Raw genomic sequence first — 17,513 nt, forward strand, 5'->3', positions numbered from 1 at the left:
CCATCCATCCACCCACCCAGCCACCAATCCATCCATCCACCCACCCACTCATCTATCCATCTACCCATCCATCTACCCACCATCCATCCACCCACCAATCCATCCATCCATCCATTCCTGCATTTAAGTCTTCAATGCCATCCCAGCCTCTAGGATACAGTGATGATGATGATCCACCATTTCAGAGGCCAAGTCTATCTCAGCACTTCACAGCTGTTCCCTCTGAATTCTCACCAACTTCCCCACAGGGGCTAGTCATTAACACCATTTTACAGAGGAAGAAACTGAGTTTGAAGGTGAGATAATTTGCCTGAAGTCACAGAGCTGATTCCAAAACCTCCACCTCTCCTCCTTGGGTTGGCTAACAAGGTCTTTTGTGGTCTGACCTCTACCCACCCCCTAGCTAGCCTCACAGCTTCCTGCTCCAACCGTGATAAGTCCCCAGTTGATCCCAAGGTCCCTGGAGCTCTCATCTCTACAGAGCTGACCACCTCTGCAGCAGTAGTCTGCAATGCCCTTCATGCCCAGCCCACCCTGGCTCCCCACCAAGACCCAAGCTAGCAGACCTCATTGATTCTTCAGCCCTCAGCCCCTCTCTCTACTCTGTGGAAACTTCCTTGGCCAGTGCCCTCCCTCCCACTGGGCCTCTGGCCCCCGTGTTCCCGCAGCACCTGGTCCTGGCCTCTCCTGCTGCCATGTCTCTTCCTACTGCCACTAGCTGCCATGTCTACACTATGGGTTCCTTGAGGACAGGCCGCTGTTTTTCCCTTTGGCATCACCAGCGCTTTGCTCAATGTGATCCGTAAGAAGAAGAAAAGCCAGCAGGATTTTGTGTCTAGTGTTTTCATATATTGTTATTTAATTTTCTAAATCTGTTTTGTTATTATTTCCATTTGGCGGGCAGAGAAGCCAGAGTACAGAGAGGTAAACCATCTAGCCAGCGACACACAGCCAGCAAGCAGAAGGGCTGGGTTTTGAAGCCAGGCTGAGCAGCGTCACAGCGGATGCTGTGCAGGACCTCTCAGTGATGGGGAGGGGAGAGGCAGTTTGCTCTCCGAGGACCGCCCCCCCTTGGCCTCCTTCTCTTTCCCTGGCCCCCAGCACTGGCTCAGCGCTTGGCCCTCTTCCCTCTTCCATCTGCTGGTGCTCCCTTGGGCATCTCAGCCACACTCATGGGTTCAAAGGACCACTTCGATGCTCACCAATGACTCCCATATCCACCTCCCCTGCAAATTCCAGATCGTAGCTCTAAATACCTCCACTTGGATGTCCATAGGCATCTCAGACTCAGCAGGTTCAAAACTGAGCTCCTGGTCTGCACCTAAATGTGCTCCTCTTAAAGTCCTCCCCATCTCAGTTGATGGCAACTCCATCCTTCTCATTGCTTGGGCTGAAAACCTCAGGCCAATCTTTGGCTCCTCTTCCACCCACCTCTCACACCCCATCTGTGAGGAAACCCTGTGGGCTCTAGCTTCACGATATGTGTGGAGTCCAACCACTTCTCATCTTTGCCACCACCCCCTGGTCCAAGCCCCCACCAGCTGTCACCTGGATGTGGGTAACCGCCTCCTCATCAATCTCCTGATGTCCCCCCTCATCTCCCTGAGACCTGTTCCCCACACAGCACACACACCTTTACTTTAAAAGGTGAGTCAAATCAGGGCAGTCCCCTGCTCAGAACCCTCCAGAACTACCCATCTCCATGTAAAAGCCAAGAATTCACTATGGCCTGAACCCACTCGATCCAGCCCTCACCTCTCTGACCTCATCTCCTCCCCCTGCCCCTTGCCCACTCTGTTCCAGCCCACAGCCCCCCTCCAGGCTCCTCAAACCTTCCAGGAGACTTGGTGCTGGTTCTTTCGTCTGCCCCCAGACACCCTCCTAGCTCCCTCCCTCACCTCCTTCAGATCCCCGCTCAAATGGCCCATTCCCCTGAACACCCTCCCTCCCTATCCTTTTTAAAACTTGGAACTGCTCCTTCTCACACTCCTTATTGTCCTCCCTGCCTCACTGTTCCCATAGTACTTCTCACCACCTGGCCTGCTGTATATTTTGCTTATTTATTTTGGTTACAACCCCCCCACTTGGGATGGAAGAGCCATGAGGACAGGGATGCGTCTGTTTTGCTTCCTGCTGTATCCCCAGCATCTAGACCACTGGCTGGCACAGAGCACACACACACGGAATACACAGTGAGTGGATTAATTCATTTTACTAGCTTCTAAGGAAAGTATATGAGAAGCAAAAGGTAAGGTCCCTGCCTCAGGGAGTTCCGAATCTCATTGGGAAGACAAGTCACACATTCAGAAGAGTTAATGATATAAAGAATATGTATTAGTGCCAAATGGTGGTACCAGCTGTGGATTTTGTCCAAGTTCAGGGAAGGAACAGGTCAGAGCCTGGCCAATCAGAGAAGGTGTGTAAGAAGAGCCAGGGGCCGTACAGAGCCTTGAATAATTCATAGAATTTCCTGTAAGACATTAGTGAATCAGATTAGCTGCTTGTCTCTTAGCAAAGCCCTGAAGGGAGGGGACACTGGATGGATGTGTTTTGATGGGGGAGGGGAGGAAGCACCGGCCAGGGCCTGGGACCCCGCACTGCCTGGGGTGCTGGACAGCCATAGGGCATCATGGAAGTCAGTGTGGTTCAGGACAGGCTGGGGTAGCCCCCAACAGCCTCTATCTTGTCCAGCGCTCAAGGCCTTGGGGAGGCCACCTCCTCAGAGACTCTCTGAGGAAGAACCCATCCTCACCCTGACCTCACCAAGCTCCCCTGGGAACTCCTTGTCTGGGCTGCACGTGCAGGAAAAACACACGCAAATTTGGATGCCTGGTGTGCTTTTCCTAACCCCCCTGGCACAAATCTGCCTGGTCATTATGCGGATGTCCATCTGTCCCCTCCCACTCTGGCACAGCTTCTGAAGCCCTGATGTCTCCAACTCAGCCCCTCCCCAGTGCCCCGTGGTGTACAAGCAGGGCATATTTTGGGAGTGCGAGCTGAAACCACATAGGGAAAGGGAGGGATTGATCAGGAGGGGAGCATGACCTCCAGGAGAACTGCAAACAAGGTTGGGAAGGAAAACATCCTCGACCTGCAGCTGAGAGGGGCAGGAACGGTCGGTCTGTAGGAGGGACCAGAGCAAAGAAGCAAGCCAGGTGGGAGGAGAAAAGAGGCAGGGGTGTTCCCCGAAGGTATCAGGGGAACAAGGTTTGGAGACGGGCCTTTCAGAGGTTCCTCCTGGCTCTAACATTCCACACCCTCCGTCCTCCAAGTGTGGGTCCCCGACTAGCAGAATCAACATCGCCTGGGAACGCTGGGCTACATTCCATACACCCTCCCAGGAACGTCTGAGGGGTGGCACCTTGCCCTACTCATCGTTTTACTTCCCATCTGGTGCTTAGGGCAGCTCCCCACCTAGCCTGTAAGCAAAGAAGCCATCGGCCGGATGTTTAGAGTCCCAACTGTCCCCACGCGCCCCCGCGAAAGCCTCCCTCCATTCCTCTGTGTGTACTCATTAGGACTGAGGCAACCCATGAAGATGCTATCGACAGGAGGGCCGGGAGGGGTGCCGCGAGAAACCATTAATAGATAAGCAGGGAGGCTCTTATCAGATGGGCTGCAGGCCTGAGGCCAGAAGGAGGCCCAAGGGCCGGGACCCACGACAGGTTAAGTTCTGATGGAGGGCGCGCCTCAGGGGGCAGCCCAGGTCGGGGCAGCGGCCGAGCGCAAGGCCCCTGGAGCCGGCGGACTCCTGGTCCGCAGTGCGCTCTCAGCCGCCCGGCCCCGCCCCGCCCCGCCCCCGCCGCCAGGCCCCGCCCCTACCCCTCCGCCCAGCGAAACTCGCCGCCCCACGTGCAGCCGCCCCGCCGCCTCGCCCCGGCCTGTCTCGACTGCAGGCGCGCGCGGGGGCGGGAGGGTGACGTGCGCCGCGTCCGTGCTTTCCTCCCCTCCGCCGCTCGACCTCTCCCCCCGCCCCGTGGCACCCACGTCCTGGGCCGTACCCCCCCCACTCTCCCTCACGGGGGGCATCTGTGTTTATTAAGCTAGCCGGACACGGGTCACAGGTGCCTGGCTTCGGCTGCGCACCTGGCGGTGTAACCAGAGCCAAGCCACCCGGACCCCTCTTGGGCGCCTTTGTCTCCTCCCAAGGTCCCGGGAAGGGCCGACTCCCACCCTCCGCCAGCCCGCTGATCTCATCGTTCCACCTCCAGGCGTTTGCACACCAGAAGCCCTGTCTGAGTCCTGCCAAGTCCTGCCATCTTCAGGCTTCTGCAGAGTTCCCTGCCTGGTCTCACCACGGACATCCCCCCCTCATCTGAAAGCAGGTAGCACCCCAGCCACGACCACAGTAGAAAAACCAACTTTCCAAAGTGCTGAACATGTTTTCATTTATAAGCTGTTTTTACATCCAATACCTAATTCTATTCTTAATACAGTTCAGCGTGAGGTTCACTGAGTAAAATTAAACGCCGCCCCCCACCTCAGCCCACAGAGCTGGTCAGTTGATGGCACATGTACAAGCTAGGTCTCCATCCATTCAGCAAAACCTTACAGCGAAGCCATTATGTGCTGGGTGGGATCAGGAAGCTCACACCCACCATGCTGAGCGCCCTGAGGACAGGAGCCATGTCCTAGACCCCTGCGTCTCGCCACCCCAAGGCCAGCCCAGAGGACACTCCCTGCTAGGAACCATCCATCTCCTGGGAGGCACAAAGCCAGTTTGAGCCTGGACTATGCAGGGCCCAAGAGGGAATCAGCAAAGTGGGCAGTGGGATGAGGATAAGTGGGAAGGGGTCTAGCAGGAGGCCTGTGGGCAGGGCTGCCCTGGACCCTTTGAAGAGGCGATGGTTGACAACTCAGCTCTAACAAAGTTGAGGAGGAGGGTGCTGTCCCTGAAATGCTCACGGGGTCTGCATCCCAAGACCTTGATCTGAGGGAAAAGAGGAAGGCAGATGCATCCACGGAACCTGCATGGCCCCATTCTGCCCTGGCTGGACTTTGAGATCCAGGTGGGAATGATAGAAAAGGCAGTGGGGCGGGTCAATGCTGTCTGGAAAGATTAGATAAGGAAGAGGAAGAAGGGAGCTAGAAGTGGGGCAAGTGACTCTCAGAAGAGCCTGAATCAAAGCCTGCATCCACCACCAGAGCAGCCACAGGACAGGGAACCATAAACTGGGAAATGCCTGAGGGACTCTAGACAGCCCCTCCCCAGTCTAGCTTGGAAACTGCGGCATGGAGGGGAAACTGACCAGCTCAGGTCACACAAGTTAAAGGAACAGCCAGTTCCAGACCCCAGACCTCTGACTCCCAGCCCAGGACACTGGCTACCACCCCATAAATCTAGGCCAGACCCAAGGACAGCCACTCCCAATGTGGGCACTGTTAGAATACTGGGATTGGCTGGTGGTGGATGCGGGCCTTGGAGTCCCCGTCTCCAAATACCCAAAGTCACACCCATTAGATGGGGATGGGGAGGGATGTTGGGACAGGAACCCTGGTTCACTGGCTGGGATCCCTGGCTCATCAGAGAAAAGAAACTCATTTCTGCATCCCTGCAGAAACATCCATTTACTTAACCTCTACATATCTTTCTGTACCAAAGATCCACCATTTGCCACCAGAGGGACCAGTATATGGAACTTAAATGAGCATGGATCAATAAATGTTTGTTGAATGCCTTCATGAAGTCTGATGAAGGCTAAGAGATAGACTCTCTGGATCAAGGGGCAGGCAGGTAGGCTTCCTCTTCAGAGAGCTTATGCCTAAAAAGGACAGTAAGCCACACACTCAGAGAACCCCAAGAATCTCTCCTGTGAGGCACGGAGGTGGCAAAAATGAATTTTTGGCCCAATAGAAATAAGGATCCCTGGCTAATTGGCAAGGCTTCAGGGCACTGCCTCTGCCCACAGGCCTGGGATTTTGGTTCTCGGGATCGGTGGGCTCTGGCAAGTGCTGGGGTCTCAACAGTGCTGCCAGGTACACGGGAGGAGGCACCTGTTAGGCTAAGAAGAGGGACAGGGAGGGGCACCTGGGTGGCTCAGTCGTTAAGCGTCTGCCTTCAGCTCAGGTCATGATCCCAGGGTCCTGGAATCGAGCCCCGCATCGGGCTCCCTGCTCTGCGGGAAGCCTGCTTCTCCCTCTCCCGCTCCCCCTGCTTGTGTTCCCTCTCTCGCTGTCTTTCTCTCTGTCAAATAAATAAAAAATCTTAAAAACAAACAGAAAGTTAAAAAAAAAACAAAAAGACTGAGGACAATGAGGCACATCTGAGTGAGGACAGGGCATCAGATGCCACTAGGAAGTTACTAAAGGGTGTGATGGTGGGACTGTGGTTACACAGGAACATATCCTTATTCCTTACAGCTGGGTAATGAAGTATTTAGAGGGGAAAACATGCAATTATGTAATTTACCATAAAATACTTCAGCAAAAATATAGATGCATCATATATGGCAAAATGGGGGCAGTTATTAAATCTAAGTAGTGGGCATATGGGTGTTCTAAACGGTTCTTTCTACTTTCCTTGGGTTATATGTATGCCTCAGGCCAGTGGTGAGGGGCCAAAGTGACAGGTAAAGGCCAGAGCCACCGACCATAAAAGCTCAGTGAAGTCTACCCGTTGCCGTCTACCTTCCCTGACCTAGATCACCCCCGTCACCCATTTCTAAGCTCAGAGCCTGGACCGGACGGAAGGGGGTGCTGGCTGACTGGCTGAAGGAAGGGAGGCATTTGCGAACCAAATACACACAGGCGTCTGCCCCAGCACCTGCAGCTGCCCCCCCCCAGGGGCGGAGATTTACGTTCACTGCCTCTTCTGTCTCTGCCCACCTGTCAGCCCCAAAATACCTACGTTTACACACCACCACTGAGATCATTTTACTCCCCTGCAGAGTCCCTCCTGCCTGTCTCCCCAGTGTCCCCACCCATACCCTGGGCTCGCTGTGTTGTCAAGGCCTAGACTCTTCTCTGCGCCCACCATCCCTGGTGTGAAAGGCCCTGCAGCCTCCTCTCCGGGGGCCCCTGCTATGTGACCCTGGGCAAGTCCTTTAGTCTCGCTACACCAGCGGTCTCCACTGCAGGGAACTGTGACTGCGGGTGCAAATGCTGGGTGCCATGGTCAGCACGACCAACGTGACACACTCAGGGCGGCTCAGGGCTCACACTCGGAGGCCTGTGATGAACTTACTGGAGATCTGGGCTCTGCCCTCCTCCCCCCTCCCAGACCTCCTCCTCTCTCACAGCCCCCACTTCCAGGGAGGAGCCCCCCAGCTCCACATGGGGGGAAACATGGACCACAGGTCTGGGGTAGACTATAGGGCAATCGAAACCCAGACACCTCCCCCTAAGCTGAGAGCAGAAGGCTGGTGTGGCCCCACCCGAAAATCCAGCACAACACCCCACCCCCAACACAAGCCACTGCCCCACCCACCCCACAGCCCCACTGGGCCAAGTCGGGGAGGGGATGTGGGGTCAGGAATGTAGGGCAGGGCAGAATGTGAGCAAGTGGCTTACAGCAAGATTCTTTTGGGCCAGGGAGCTGGATGCAGCCTGGGCTCCTGGGTCCCATGGTGGAAGCCTGGGGCTGATTGTGTCCTCAGGCAACCCCCACCCAGCTCTTCTCCCCAAGTTACCCCCCCCATCACAGCCACCACGCCCAGCTTCGATGGCGGAGGCTGGTCTTTCTCCCCACACCCCCTAGTACAACACTCTCAAACTTAGGATGTGAAACGGGGTCAGGCCCCCTGGGATGCAGGGTCACCTTGGCAGCACCTCTACCACCACAGAAACCAGCAGAGTTAGAGCCTGTGAGGGAAACGGGATTCCACTTCTGGGAATTTAGCCTGAGAGGGTAACTGGACAAGCGTTCGGGCGTGTATGGACTAGGATGCTCTGTGCAGATTGTTTATAATGCAAAAATTTAGAAACAACCTGACGCCCAATACTAGAGTTGGTTGAATAAATGAGGATACGTCATACCATGGGATGCCATGCGGCCATAACAATGGTGTGTCGGCACAGGAAAATACAGCCTAAGGTGTCCCCCCAAAATAACAGGATACAAAGCCGTATGTGCAGTTTGACATCATTTTGTAAATGTTTCTTTGTGTAGATAAAAGGCTAAAAAAAAAAAAAAGGCTAGAAGATCCACATACAGAATGTTCATATAAGTCACAACAGTATCACACATAATTTTTTATTTGAGTTTGAGTTTTTCCAGTTTTCTCTGTGGGACATACATTATTTTTGAACAAATATATATATATACTTTTTTTTTTTAAGATTTTATTTATTTTTTGACAGAGAGAGAGACAGCGAGAGAGGGAACACAAGCAGGGGGAGTGGGAGAGGGAGAAGCAGGCTTCCCACAGAGCGGGGAGCCTGATGTGGGGCTCAATCCCAAGACCCTGGGATTATGACCCGAGCCAAAGGCAGACGCTTAACGACTGAGCCACCCAGGTGCCCCAAAAGATATATATACTTTTTTTAAGTGTGTGTTTTTGTTTTTGTGTTTTAAGTAGGCTCCACACCCAGCATGGAGCCCAACACGGGGCTTGAACTCACAACCCTGAGATCAAGACCTGAGCTGAGATGAAGAGTCAGACGCCCCGAAAAATATGTATTTTTAAAAAGTGAGTTGCATGAATTGGCCTAGGTGAGGCCAAGACCCTGCCTTGGGGCACAGGACAGGGGGAGTTCTAGCATCTCCCAGGGAACAATTAAATGAAAGCCAAGGGCAGGTCTGAAATCTGCCCCAGGAATGCAGTCTGCATGGGAGGGACAGTGCCCTCCCCCCTGGAATTACATGTGTCTTAAGAAACTTAAGGCTCCGAGGGCCCTTACAGACCACCTCACCCAGCTCCCCTGTGTATAGACTAGGATGGGCTGGAATTCTATCTTGGTTACCATGGATTCCCCAGTGACTAGAACAGTGCCTGGCACTAAGTAGGTGCTCAATTAATGTTTGTTGAATGACTTACTAAAGTCTGATGAGGGCAAAGAGATGGGCTCTCTGGACCAAGGGGCAGGTGGATCCAACAGGTAGGCCTCCTCATAGCTTGTCAGCCAAGCAGGACCCTTAGATCAGGGATCACCACCCCAGGTTAAAATGCCTGGGGAGCTTTTAAAAAACCCAACCCTCAGACCCCAGCCCTAGAAATATTGATACAGTTGGTCGGACCTGGGACTCAGAAGCTGAAATTTTTTTAAAGATCCCAGGGGGATTCTCAGGTGCAAACAGAGCACCTCTAGAGGACATCCAGGCTGACAGAAACACTCTGAGAAGGCAGGGCCTTGCCAAAATCCCCCAGCGAGTTAGTGACAAAGCAGGAGAGAGCCGTGCCCCTGGGGCTACTGACCCAAGGGTCCTGACACTGGGGACCTGAGGCTTACTCCACATTTACCTCCATGTTTCTTGGGTGCTGACCTCTAGTGCCCATCCTCCTGGGAAGTGAATCAGGCTGGAAGGTGGACGGGGAACCCCAAGGGGGGCCCCTTCTGACCCTACACCCTATGATCACCCAGCCCTGGGTGACACAGGCCAAGGCCCTGAGGGCCCCCAAATGGTGCTCCAAGGCACTTTGACAAATGTTGGGAGCTCAGCCTCAAGACCCAGGTCACCTACACTTCCCAACTTACACCCCGTGGCCTGGGGCCTACCCCTCTGGCCACTCAGAGAGAGTGGCCTTGAAGAGAGATCTTCAAGGAACTGGATGTCAGACTCTGAGGTGCCCAGCCTCCCCACTCAGGGCCAGTTCCCCACAGCCACTGGCCAGGAGCCACATTAAATCCTCCACCTTTCACTGGCCCTGGTCAGTCGCTCCAGCCTGGGCCTCCGCTGCCTTCCACCCAAGGTGAGGTTCGAGGCAGTGGCCCTGGCCACACTCTCCTGCCAAGGACAGGTGTGGGCCTGCTTTCCCTTCCCTGCCGGGGTCTCGACCTGCTCCAGGATCTACTGCCCAGGCCCCTCCCACCCTCCCAACCCAGAGTTAATGTACAATCTTCACCGGGAGCTCTAATTATTCAGGCAGCCCTAACTGGCCTCCTCCACTTTGCCGGTAGAGTCTGGCCAGAATCTGAAGGCTGCCCGAGACTCCCTGCTCCACCAACCCTCCCCTCCCCATCTCCTAGCTGACCGGACCCTCTGCCCACCAAGGCCACCCCCGTCTTCAACAAATTCATTGCATCCAGCCCCTACTGGGCACCTCTTGGACAGCAAGTATTGGGCTAGCCTGGGAACTCAGTCATATCAGCCTCTAGGGTTCACAGACATGGGCACCAAGAGCCGGAGTGAAGGCCGAAGGGGACCAGAGTTAAGGATAGAGTTAGAAAGATTCGGGCGAGGGGGCGCCTGGGTGGCTCAGTAGGTTAAGCGTCTGACTTCGGCTCAGGTCATGATTCCAGGGTCCTGGGATCCAGCCCCGCAGGAACAGGGAGCCTGCTTCTCCCTCTCCCTCTGCCGCTCTCCCTGCTTGTGCTCTCTCTCTCTCTCTCTCAAATAAATAAATAAAATCTTTAAAAAAGAAAAAGAAAGAAAGAAAGACGCTGGCAGGGATGGGGCAGAGAGAGTTTGACTTAGAGCAAAGCGGCTCACACTTTAAGACACCAAATCCCACAGGAATCAGCATGCAGATTCTGAGGGACAGGCAGAGGTCTGAGATCCTGTGCTTCTAGCAAGCTTCTAGGTGATGCCGATGCTGCTGGACCACGGACTACCCTTTGAGTAGGCAAGGACTTAGCAGTGCTTACAAATCATTCTCTCATTGACTCTAAGTTCCAAGAAGTGGGGACACACTGCTCCCTCAGTCACCACCGAGTCCCGAGTGCCCAGTACACTGGCTGTGGACACACTGAGGGGATGAATAGTGTAATTGATTAGTTAATCCTGGCAAATTGCCCAGCATTAGATGGCCCTACAGAGAAACGTCCAACTAACCGTGAAACAACACAATACCAGGGAGGAATCTGTGCAAAGCCGGGCAAAGCACAGAGGAAGAAGGGTTAATTCTGCCCAGATGTGGGAGGAGGAGGTGGATCTCTCAGAAGAGGTCACTTCGCACTAGGTCTTAGAGGGTGGGTCAGATTTACCCAGGTGGAGGCTGGCTGAAGGGCAGGGGCAAGGCAGGAGCAAAGGTAAAGAGACCTAGAGCGTGGGTTAGGTTCCGGGAATCAGAGCAGCGTCACACACCTAGAGCTTCAGAGGCTGTGAAACGGGAGGTGAGGGGAAAAAAAAAAAGAAAAAAAATTAAGTTAGGGTGCTAGAACGCCAAGCTGGGGGGTGGGCATCCATTGGTGGAAAGTCGGGAGCTGCTGGAGGTGTTTGCACAGGGAAGAGGCACCCCGGAGAGAAGCCCTATCAGAGGTCACCAGGTCCTGCCCCAGGGTCAAAATGGACTGGAGGAAGCAGCTTCCAGGGGCAGGAAGGGCCAAGGCAGAAGGAAGCTATATTGGGAGGTGACAGAATCTCTTGTTCGGGGATGAGGCCTGTGTGGAGGGCAGAAGAGGATGCTTCTCCTGATGCTGACAGGTCTCACAGGTACTTAAAAACCACCCACTTTGTGCTCTGCCCTGACCCAGGCACTAAGCAACAGAGAAGTCGATCATTTCCCAAAAGCCCCCAATGCTGTTCAGACACTGGTGGGGGGGGGGGCTTCCACCGTCTGCCCCCATTTCCCCCCACCCCCCCCCTCCTGCTTCCCTCAGCATTGCCAGAAGGGTTTACTATGTGCCTACTACGTGCAGGCTAGCCTCGAGCACAGCCCTGGCCAGAGGGGCAGCTGGGACCCCCTGGTCAGCACTCTGTGGGAGGCCTGCACAGATGCTGGCCCAGATGTGGCTCCACCCCCATCTCTCTGGGAAATGAACGATATCAGTCAAATCCAGTAGGGGTAGGACCTGTGGCTGGGGATTCCACATCCGAATGGGGAGGGGAATGAGAGAGTAGCGAAGGATGCTGAGATAAGGAGAGCAAGTATGGATCTCCCCAGGCAGAATCCCCTGCTGACAGAGCCAGCCCTCCAACCCCCACAGGCCTGCTGGATTCCCTTTCCAACAGGACCAGAGCCAAACTCCCAACAACCCTGGGAGACACTGAGAGAGCCAGGTGACTGACTCCCACTTCCCAGGCTCTGGGTGAGGCCAGGCCAGGTCGAGAGTCAGACCTGGGTTGAGGGTTCCAGGGCTATCTTCCGAAGCCAGACAGGAGGCACCTTGTGGCTGGCTGGTGTCCTGATGAGTGGGGGGGAACAGAAGAGGATGGGTTTATCCTAAAGGACAGCTGGGTGTGGTGGGGAGGATGAGACAACTTAACACAAGTCCCCAGACTGAAAATGGGACAAAGGCAGCAGGCCCTGCCCTGGAGCCTGGCTGGAGAGGTGGAGAAACCACTCTACCCCCACCCCCAGCGACTCACCCAACTGCTCCTTTGAAGATAAACCTATTCACTCTGTCTAATTCCTTTCCTGCCCTACGCCTGCTTCAGGCCTAGCCCTCTCCAGGGACTTGAATAGATTCCCTACTATCCAGACCCTGGGGGGTGCCAGCCAGAATTAATTAATGTTTGTAAAGTGCTCAGGAGATCCTGGGACCGGGGACCCAGGGGCGCCAGATGAGCCGCGCAGGAAATTGACAGAGAGAGGCGGGGAGTGGGGGCAGTCGGCCGGGACCTGGGACTCCTGGAAGGGGAGGGCTGGAGAAGGCACGGGGCAGGGCAGGAGAGAGCTAGAAGGAAAGGTGCGACCGGACCCGACCGTAACTAGAGGAGTTCGGGCTCCCGGCTGCCTTCCCCCACAGCTCCGCCCCACCCCCAGAGCCACTCACGCCCAGTCCCGGATGCCTTTCCCCAACTCAGGCCCCAGCCACCTACCTGCCCCGCCCCGGGACCACCTGCAGAGGAAGTCTCGGCCTCTCCTCCCGCTCGGAAGAAAGGCATCGCGCGCGAGGGTGGAGGCTTCGCCGAGGGGGCGCCTCCTACCAACTCCCGCAGGGTCCCCGACTTCTACCCGGGCAAACATTTAACTTCCTTTCTCTAAAAGAAGGAGGCGAGCCGTTACCCCGCTCCTTGAAGCTGGGGACTTTCAGGTTCTCCGTCCGGGGGCGGCGGCAGGACGCACGCAAGTGGCACCAGGGCCCACGGCGCCCCTCCCTGCCCGCGCCCCCCTCGAACTCGGCTCACTCACCCCAAAGTGCTGATGAAGCCATTGACGGAGCCCTCGGCGTACAGGGAGACGATGTCCCCGATGTGGAGAAAGCTGGACATCTCGTTCATGGCTGCGGCCCGCCGGGGACCCGGGGCGGGGGGGGGGGGCGCCAAGGGGCGCGCGGTCAGGCTCGGTGCAGAGGACGGAGATGACCGCGGAGGCCGGAGGGGCGCGCCCCCACCCGCGAGCAGGGCGGGCTAGCGGCCACCGGAGCGGAAGGCGGCGCGGCCCGGGAGCCGCTGCTGGCGCCCGGGTGAGGAGGTGCCCGCGTCTCGGCGCGCCAGCCGCCCGCCCGTCCGCCCGGCCCGGCCCGGCCCGCGCGTACCTGCAGCGCAGAAGGAGCAGGAAGTCTAGGGCCGCCACACACACATGCAAATCCCGCCCGGGAGGCGGGGAAGCCACACCCCGGCCCCCCCCGCGCACCCCGCCGCCGCCGGCCCGCCGGCACCCATGTGCGCCTGCCCGCCTCCCTGCGCCCTGCGCCCCGCGCCCCTCGCGCGTCCGGGGCCAGGCCTCCCGGGCGCGAACGAGCCGCCTGCCCCGCGCGACTCCAAGAAGTCCTGGGGCTCCAGCGGGCTCCCGGGTTCCGAGTTCCAGCTCCAGCGAGTTCCCAAACAGACTCGCGGAACCGCCATCCCTGGGAGGCCCAGCCGTAGCGGGGGCTCTCTGGCCTCGGGGTTCCCCGGGCTTTCTACTCCTCTGCCCTCGGGTCGGCGAGAGCCAGTGCGGGCGCGCGCGGAAGGGGGTCCAGCGCCCCCGCAGGCGCTGCCTTGAGCCGCGCGCGGAGGACCCGGGAGCGTCCCAGCTGAGAGCTGCCTCGCACGGAGATGCGCGCTCATTCCTTCGCAGCGCAAATCGGGATTCATTTTTCTCAACGTGAAAAGCCTTTTCATTGCACAGTAGAAAGCGCTTGGGCTTGGAGGGGAAATGAAGCAATGGGGTGGGTTTTGTTTTTTTCTCTCCGCATTCCTGTGTACAAAGAGATCCAACTTCCGAATCAGTTCAGCCGCTCCCTCTCCAGGAGTTGGCTCCAAAACTCTTGGCTCCTTCTATCTTTCTTTTTAAGGGGGGGGGGGGGGGGGGGCGAAAGAGAAAGCCACCTTCGCTAGTTAATAGTGCACCGAGTGCCAACAATGACAAGGCCGGTGCTGGCCCTCTGGGAGTGACCCGCTGCGGTGTCGCCGCGGAGCTCTGGCTCACGAAGTCCTGCCCTCAAACCCACGTCCCCAGCTCGCCTACTTTCTCTTCTGTTCCCTGGGTGCTTGGGTGTTTGCTTCTTAGTCCTTTTCTCTTAACTCCCGGGACAGAGTGCCCACGGCCACCCCCACCGGATCACATTTACTCTCTTCTGAAACCCCCACCCGGACTTCCTGGGAAGGGGGTGGGGGGTGGGGTTGTCCCTGGGAGAAGGGGAGGAGGGGACTGGATTGAAGCAGGAAGGAGACCCAGGGAGGGATGGAGGCAGCTAAGAGCAAAGAGACAGCTGCTGACCCAAGGGAATGAAAAGAAGAGTCCTGGGTGTGTGGCTTTTTCACAGAGACCCCTAGAAGGTGGGAGGGGGCCACCTCCAGGATTGCTGAGCTCAGTGTTTTACAGTTTCTTACCAGGACCCACAGTAATAAATACATTTTACATCAGAGCAGTCCACACCATCATCTATATATAATTGAAACAATAGTTGCACAAAACAATACTTACCCTTATGACCTGCGATGCACTCTGATATTTTGTGTTCTATTTCTGTATTTTGTTTGGTTTTCCAATACTGATTGTGGCCCATTTAATTGCTTTTTTAAACGTACCAAACATTTAGCTGCAGTTCAGAAAACCTCATCCAGATTTCTCTGCCAAAAAGAAATGACAAAAGCCCAGAGAAAACGCACCAAGCCTCAAGGTCACACCATATATTCATGGCAACTGGAGCCAGGAGCCCAGCCCCTGACTGGCAGCCCAGTACTCCCTCCAGTACTCCCACACTGCCCTGGAGCTGGTGCTGTCCCTCCCTGGAGCCCTGTGGGAACCGATTCTCTTGCTCCCAGAAGTCAGGCCTCCACTGATAGAAGGGAGACATCTGCATCCATTCCATAAGCATTTATTGAGGGCCTACTATGTGCTAGGCCTCTGCTGAGCACCAGACTCTGATGGAGCTGGAACCCCGACCCAGTTGCCTTTTCCCCTCCCCACACAGCAAGAATGAAGAGGAATGTGCTAGAAGCACCCTCTCTGGTGGCCACACGCAGGACATGTGCCTTCCTTCGCCCAGCCGCATCCAGGAATCCATGTCTTTCCACTCCTGAGATTCAGATAGATGGTTCCATAGCTTAGCCAAGGTCTCAGAGCCAGGAAGTGGAGGTCAGGCCTATCTCCCCCAGAAGCACATGCCACTGTTTCTCCCTCCACCCCGAGCCTGGGAGTACTCTGAACCTCTGTCCCTCCACCAACCAGGAGGACTGGGGGGAAGAGGGAGGAGAGCACAATGCTCATGCAACTGAGGAGGGTTGCCACTGCCAGCCTCCTGCCGTACACACTGCTTCTAGGTATTTTTCTGGAACATGGCATCCATGCTGTGTTCCCAGAGGAGCCGTTTCTGGGCTCTAGGCCCCCGTCACCTGCTTCTGCCAAATCAACTCCACTGTAAGCTCTTTTATTTTTTAAATGTTTATTCTTAAGCTTTTATTTATTTATTTGAGAGAGTGAGCACAAGTGGGGAGAGGGGTGGAGGGAGAGGGAGAAGCAGACTCCCTGCTGAGCGAGGAACCCAAAGCAGGACTCCATCCCAGGACCCCAGGATCATGATCTGAGCCGAAGGCAGACGCCCAACCGACTGAGCCACCCAGGTGCCCGGCACAAGCTCTTTTAGATTCTGGGTTCTGAGTTAGAGTTTGTTTAAAGAAAGGTTCAGATGGTACAGCTACAATGAGTTCACTCTGCCGTTGCCCTGCTCGAAATCCTCCTGAACCTCCTCATCACTGACAGAATCGTTACACATCTTAGCTCAGCACACCAGACCCTGTCTGTCTCCACGCCCCCGCCCCCCGCACCCCTGCACCCTGGGCAGACACAAAGGTTGCTCCTTGAGGAGGAACCATGCTGCAGACTGCTCAAGAACACAAGCTCTGATTCACAGGCCTGGGTTCGAGTCCCAGCCTCTGTTTCCATCTGTTAAATAGGGAAGGTATGGTGCCAACATGGGAGGGAAGTGGGATAAAGCCGTCGGCACCATGTTCCCAGTTAGGAAGGACTAGGCGTTCATTCTCATTACCCAGAACCTCATCCACTCCTACCCCTGTGCCTGGGCTCATGGGCTTCGTTCTATACTCCTCCCACTCTATTCCCACAGTCAGAAGAACAACAATTCTTCCCTGATGTTCTGGAACATCAGTCCCCTAAGTATTATTATGGAATATTTTAAGAAATAATAAAATTAAATATTAAAAATATAGTGAGGGCCTGGTACATTTCCTCCAGCTTTGTTAAATGTTAATATTTTGCAAAATGTGGTTCCAATATATATTTTTTAAGAACTGAACCTTAAGGGGCACCTGGGTGGCTCAGTCGGCTAAGCGTCTGCCTTCAGCTCAGGTTGTGATCCCAGGGTCCTGGGATGGAGCCACGTTGCTCAGCTGGGAGTCTGCTTCTTCCTCACCCTCTGCCCCTCCCCCTCTGCCCTGCCCCCACCCATACTCCAGCTCTCTCTCTCTCACAAATAAATAAATAGAATTTAAAAAAAAAAAGAGGACCAAAACTTAAAACTCGAGTTGAAGTTCCTTATGCTATGCACCCCCAGCTCCGTTCTCCTCCCTCTCCCTCCAGAGATAACCACTATCCTGATGTGGGTATCATTTTGTGCAGTTTTTATGCTTATGCCACATAGGGATGTATTCATAAATAATACGGATGTATCATAACCATAATCATAATATGCCACCATTCTGCAGGGCTTTCCATTCTAGATGGCTTTAGATGGTTTCACCCTGTGTGTATCCTTTAATACATGAGGCAGTGGTGTGACAGTGTGATAGTCCACTTCCTGACCATGTCACAATTTCTTTATCCATTTTGTTGGTAATCATGAAAGCCCCATTTCAGTTTTTGCTATGACAACAATGTTGCAGTAAGCCTTCTTGTCTCCTGGGCCTGCACGTGGGAGCATTGTTCCAGCTAAGGCTTGAGACCTATCAGTGGGTCAAATCAATTTAGCAGGTGAGAAGGTCAGCATTTTTAAACCTCAAAACTGATTCAAAAATAGCATGCATCACACGTAAAGGGTAGTATCAGGGTGAGAGTTGCATCAGTTGTGAGTGTGCGGTGTATGCTTAT

The 17,513-nt window shown here is 55.2% G+C and overlaps 1 protein-coding gene across 2 annotated transcripts in view; it reads right to left on the bottom strand.

Annotated features, from left to right (window-relative positions):
- ITPR3 (inositol 1,4,5-trisphosphate receptor type 3) overlaps positions 1–13,293 on the bottom strand; it is a 67,101-nt gene extending 53,808 nt beyond the window's left edge. For both annotated transcript variants that reach the window (XM_044917633.1, XM_044917632.1), the window contains exon 1: positions 13,173–13,293. In XM_044917633.1, the coding sequence (XP_044773568.1) occupies positions 13,173–13,261 (89 nt within the window). In that variant the 5' untranslated portion in view covers positions 13,262–13,293. The remainder of the gene's footprint in view (positions 1–13,172) is intronic.
- Positions 13,294–17,513: the final 4,220 nt, after the last annotated feature.

The sequence above is a fragment of the Neomonachus schauinslandi genome, chromosome 8 (genome assembly GCF_002201575.2).
Source record: "Neomonachus schauinslandi chromosome 8, ASM220157v2, whole genome shotgun sequence".
Taxonomy (NCBI): Eukaryota; Metazoa; Chordata; class Mammalia; order Carnivora; family Phocidae; genus Neomonachus; species Neomonachus schauinslandi.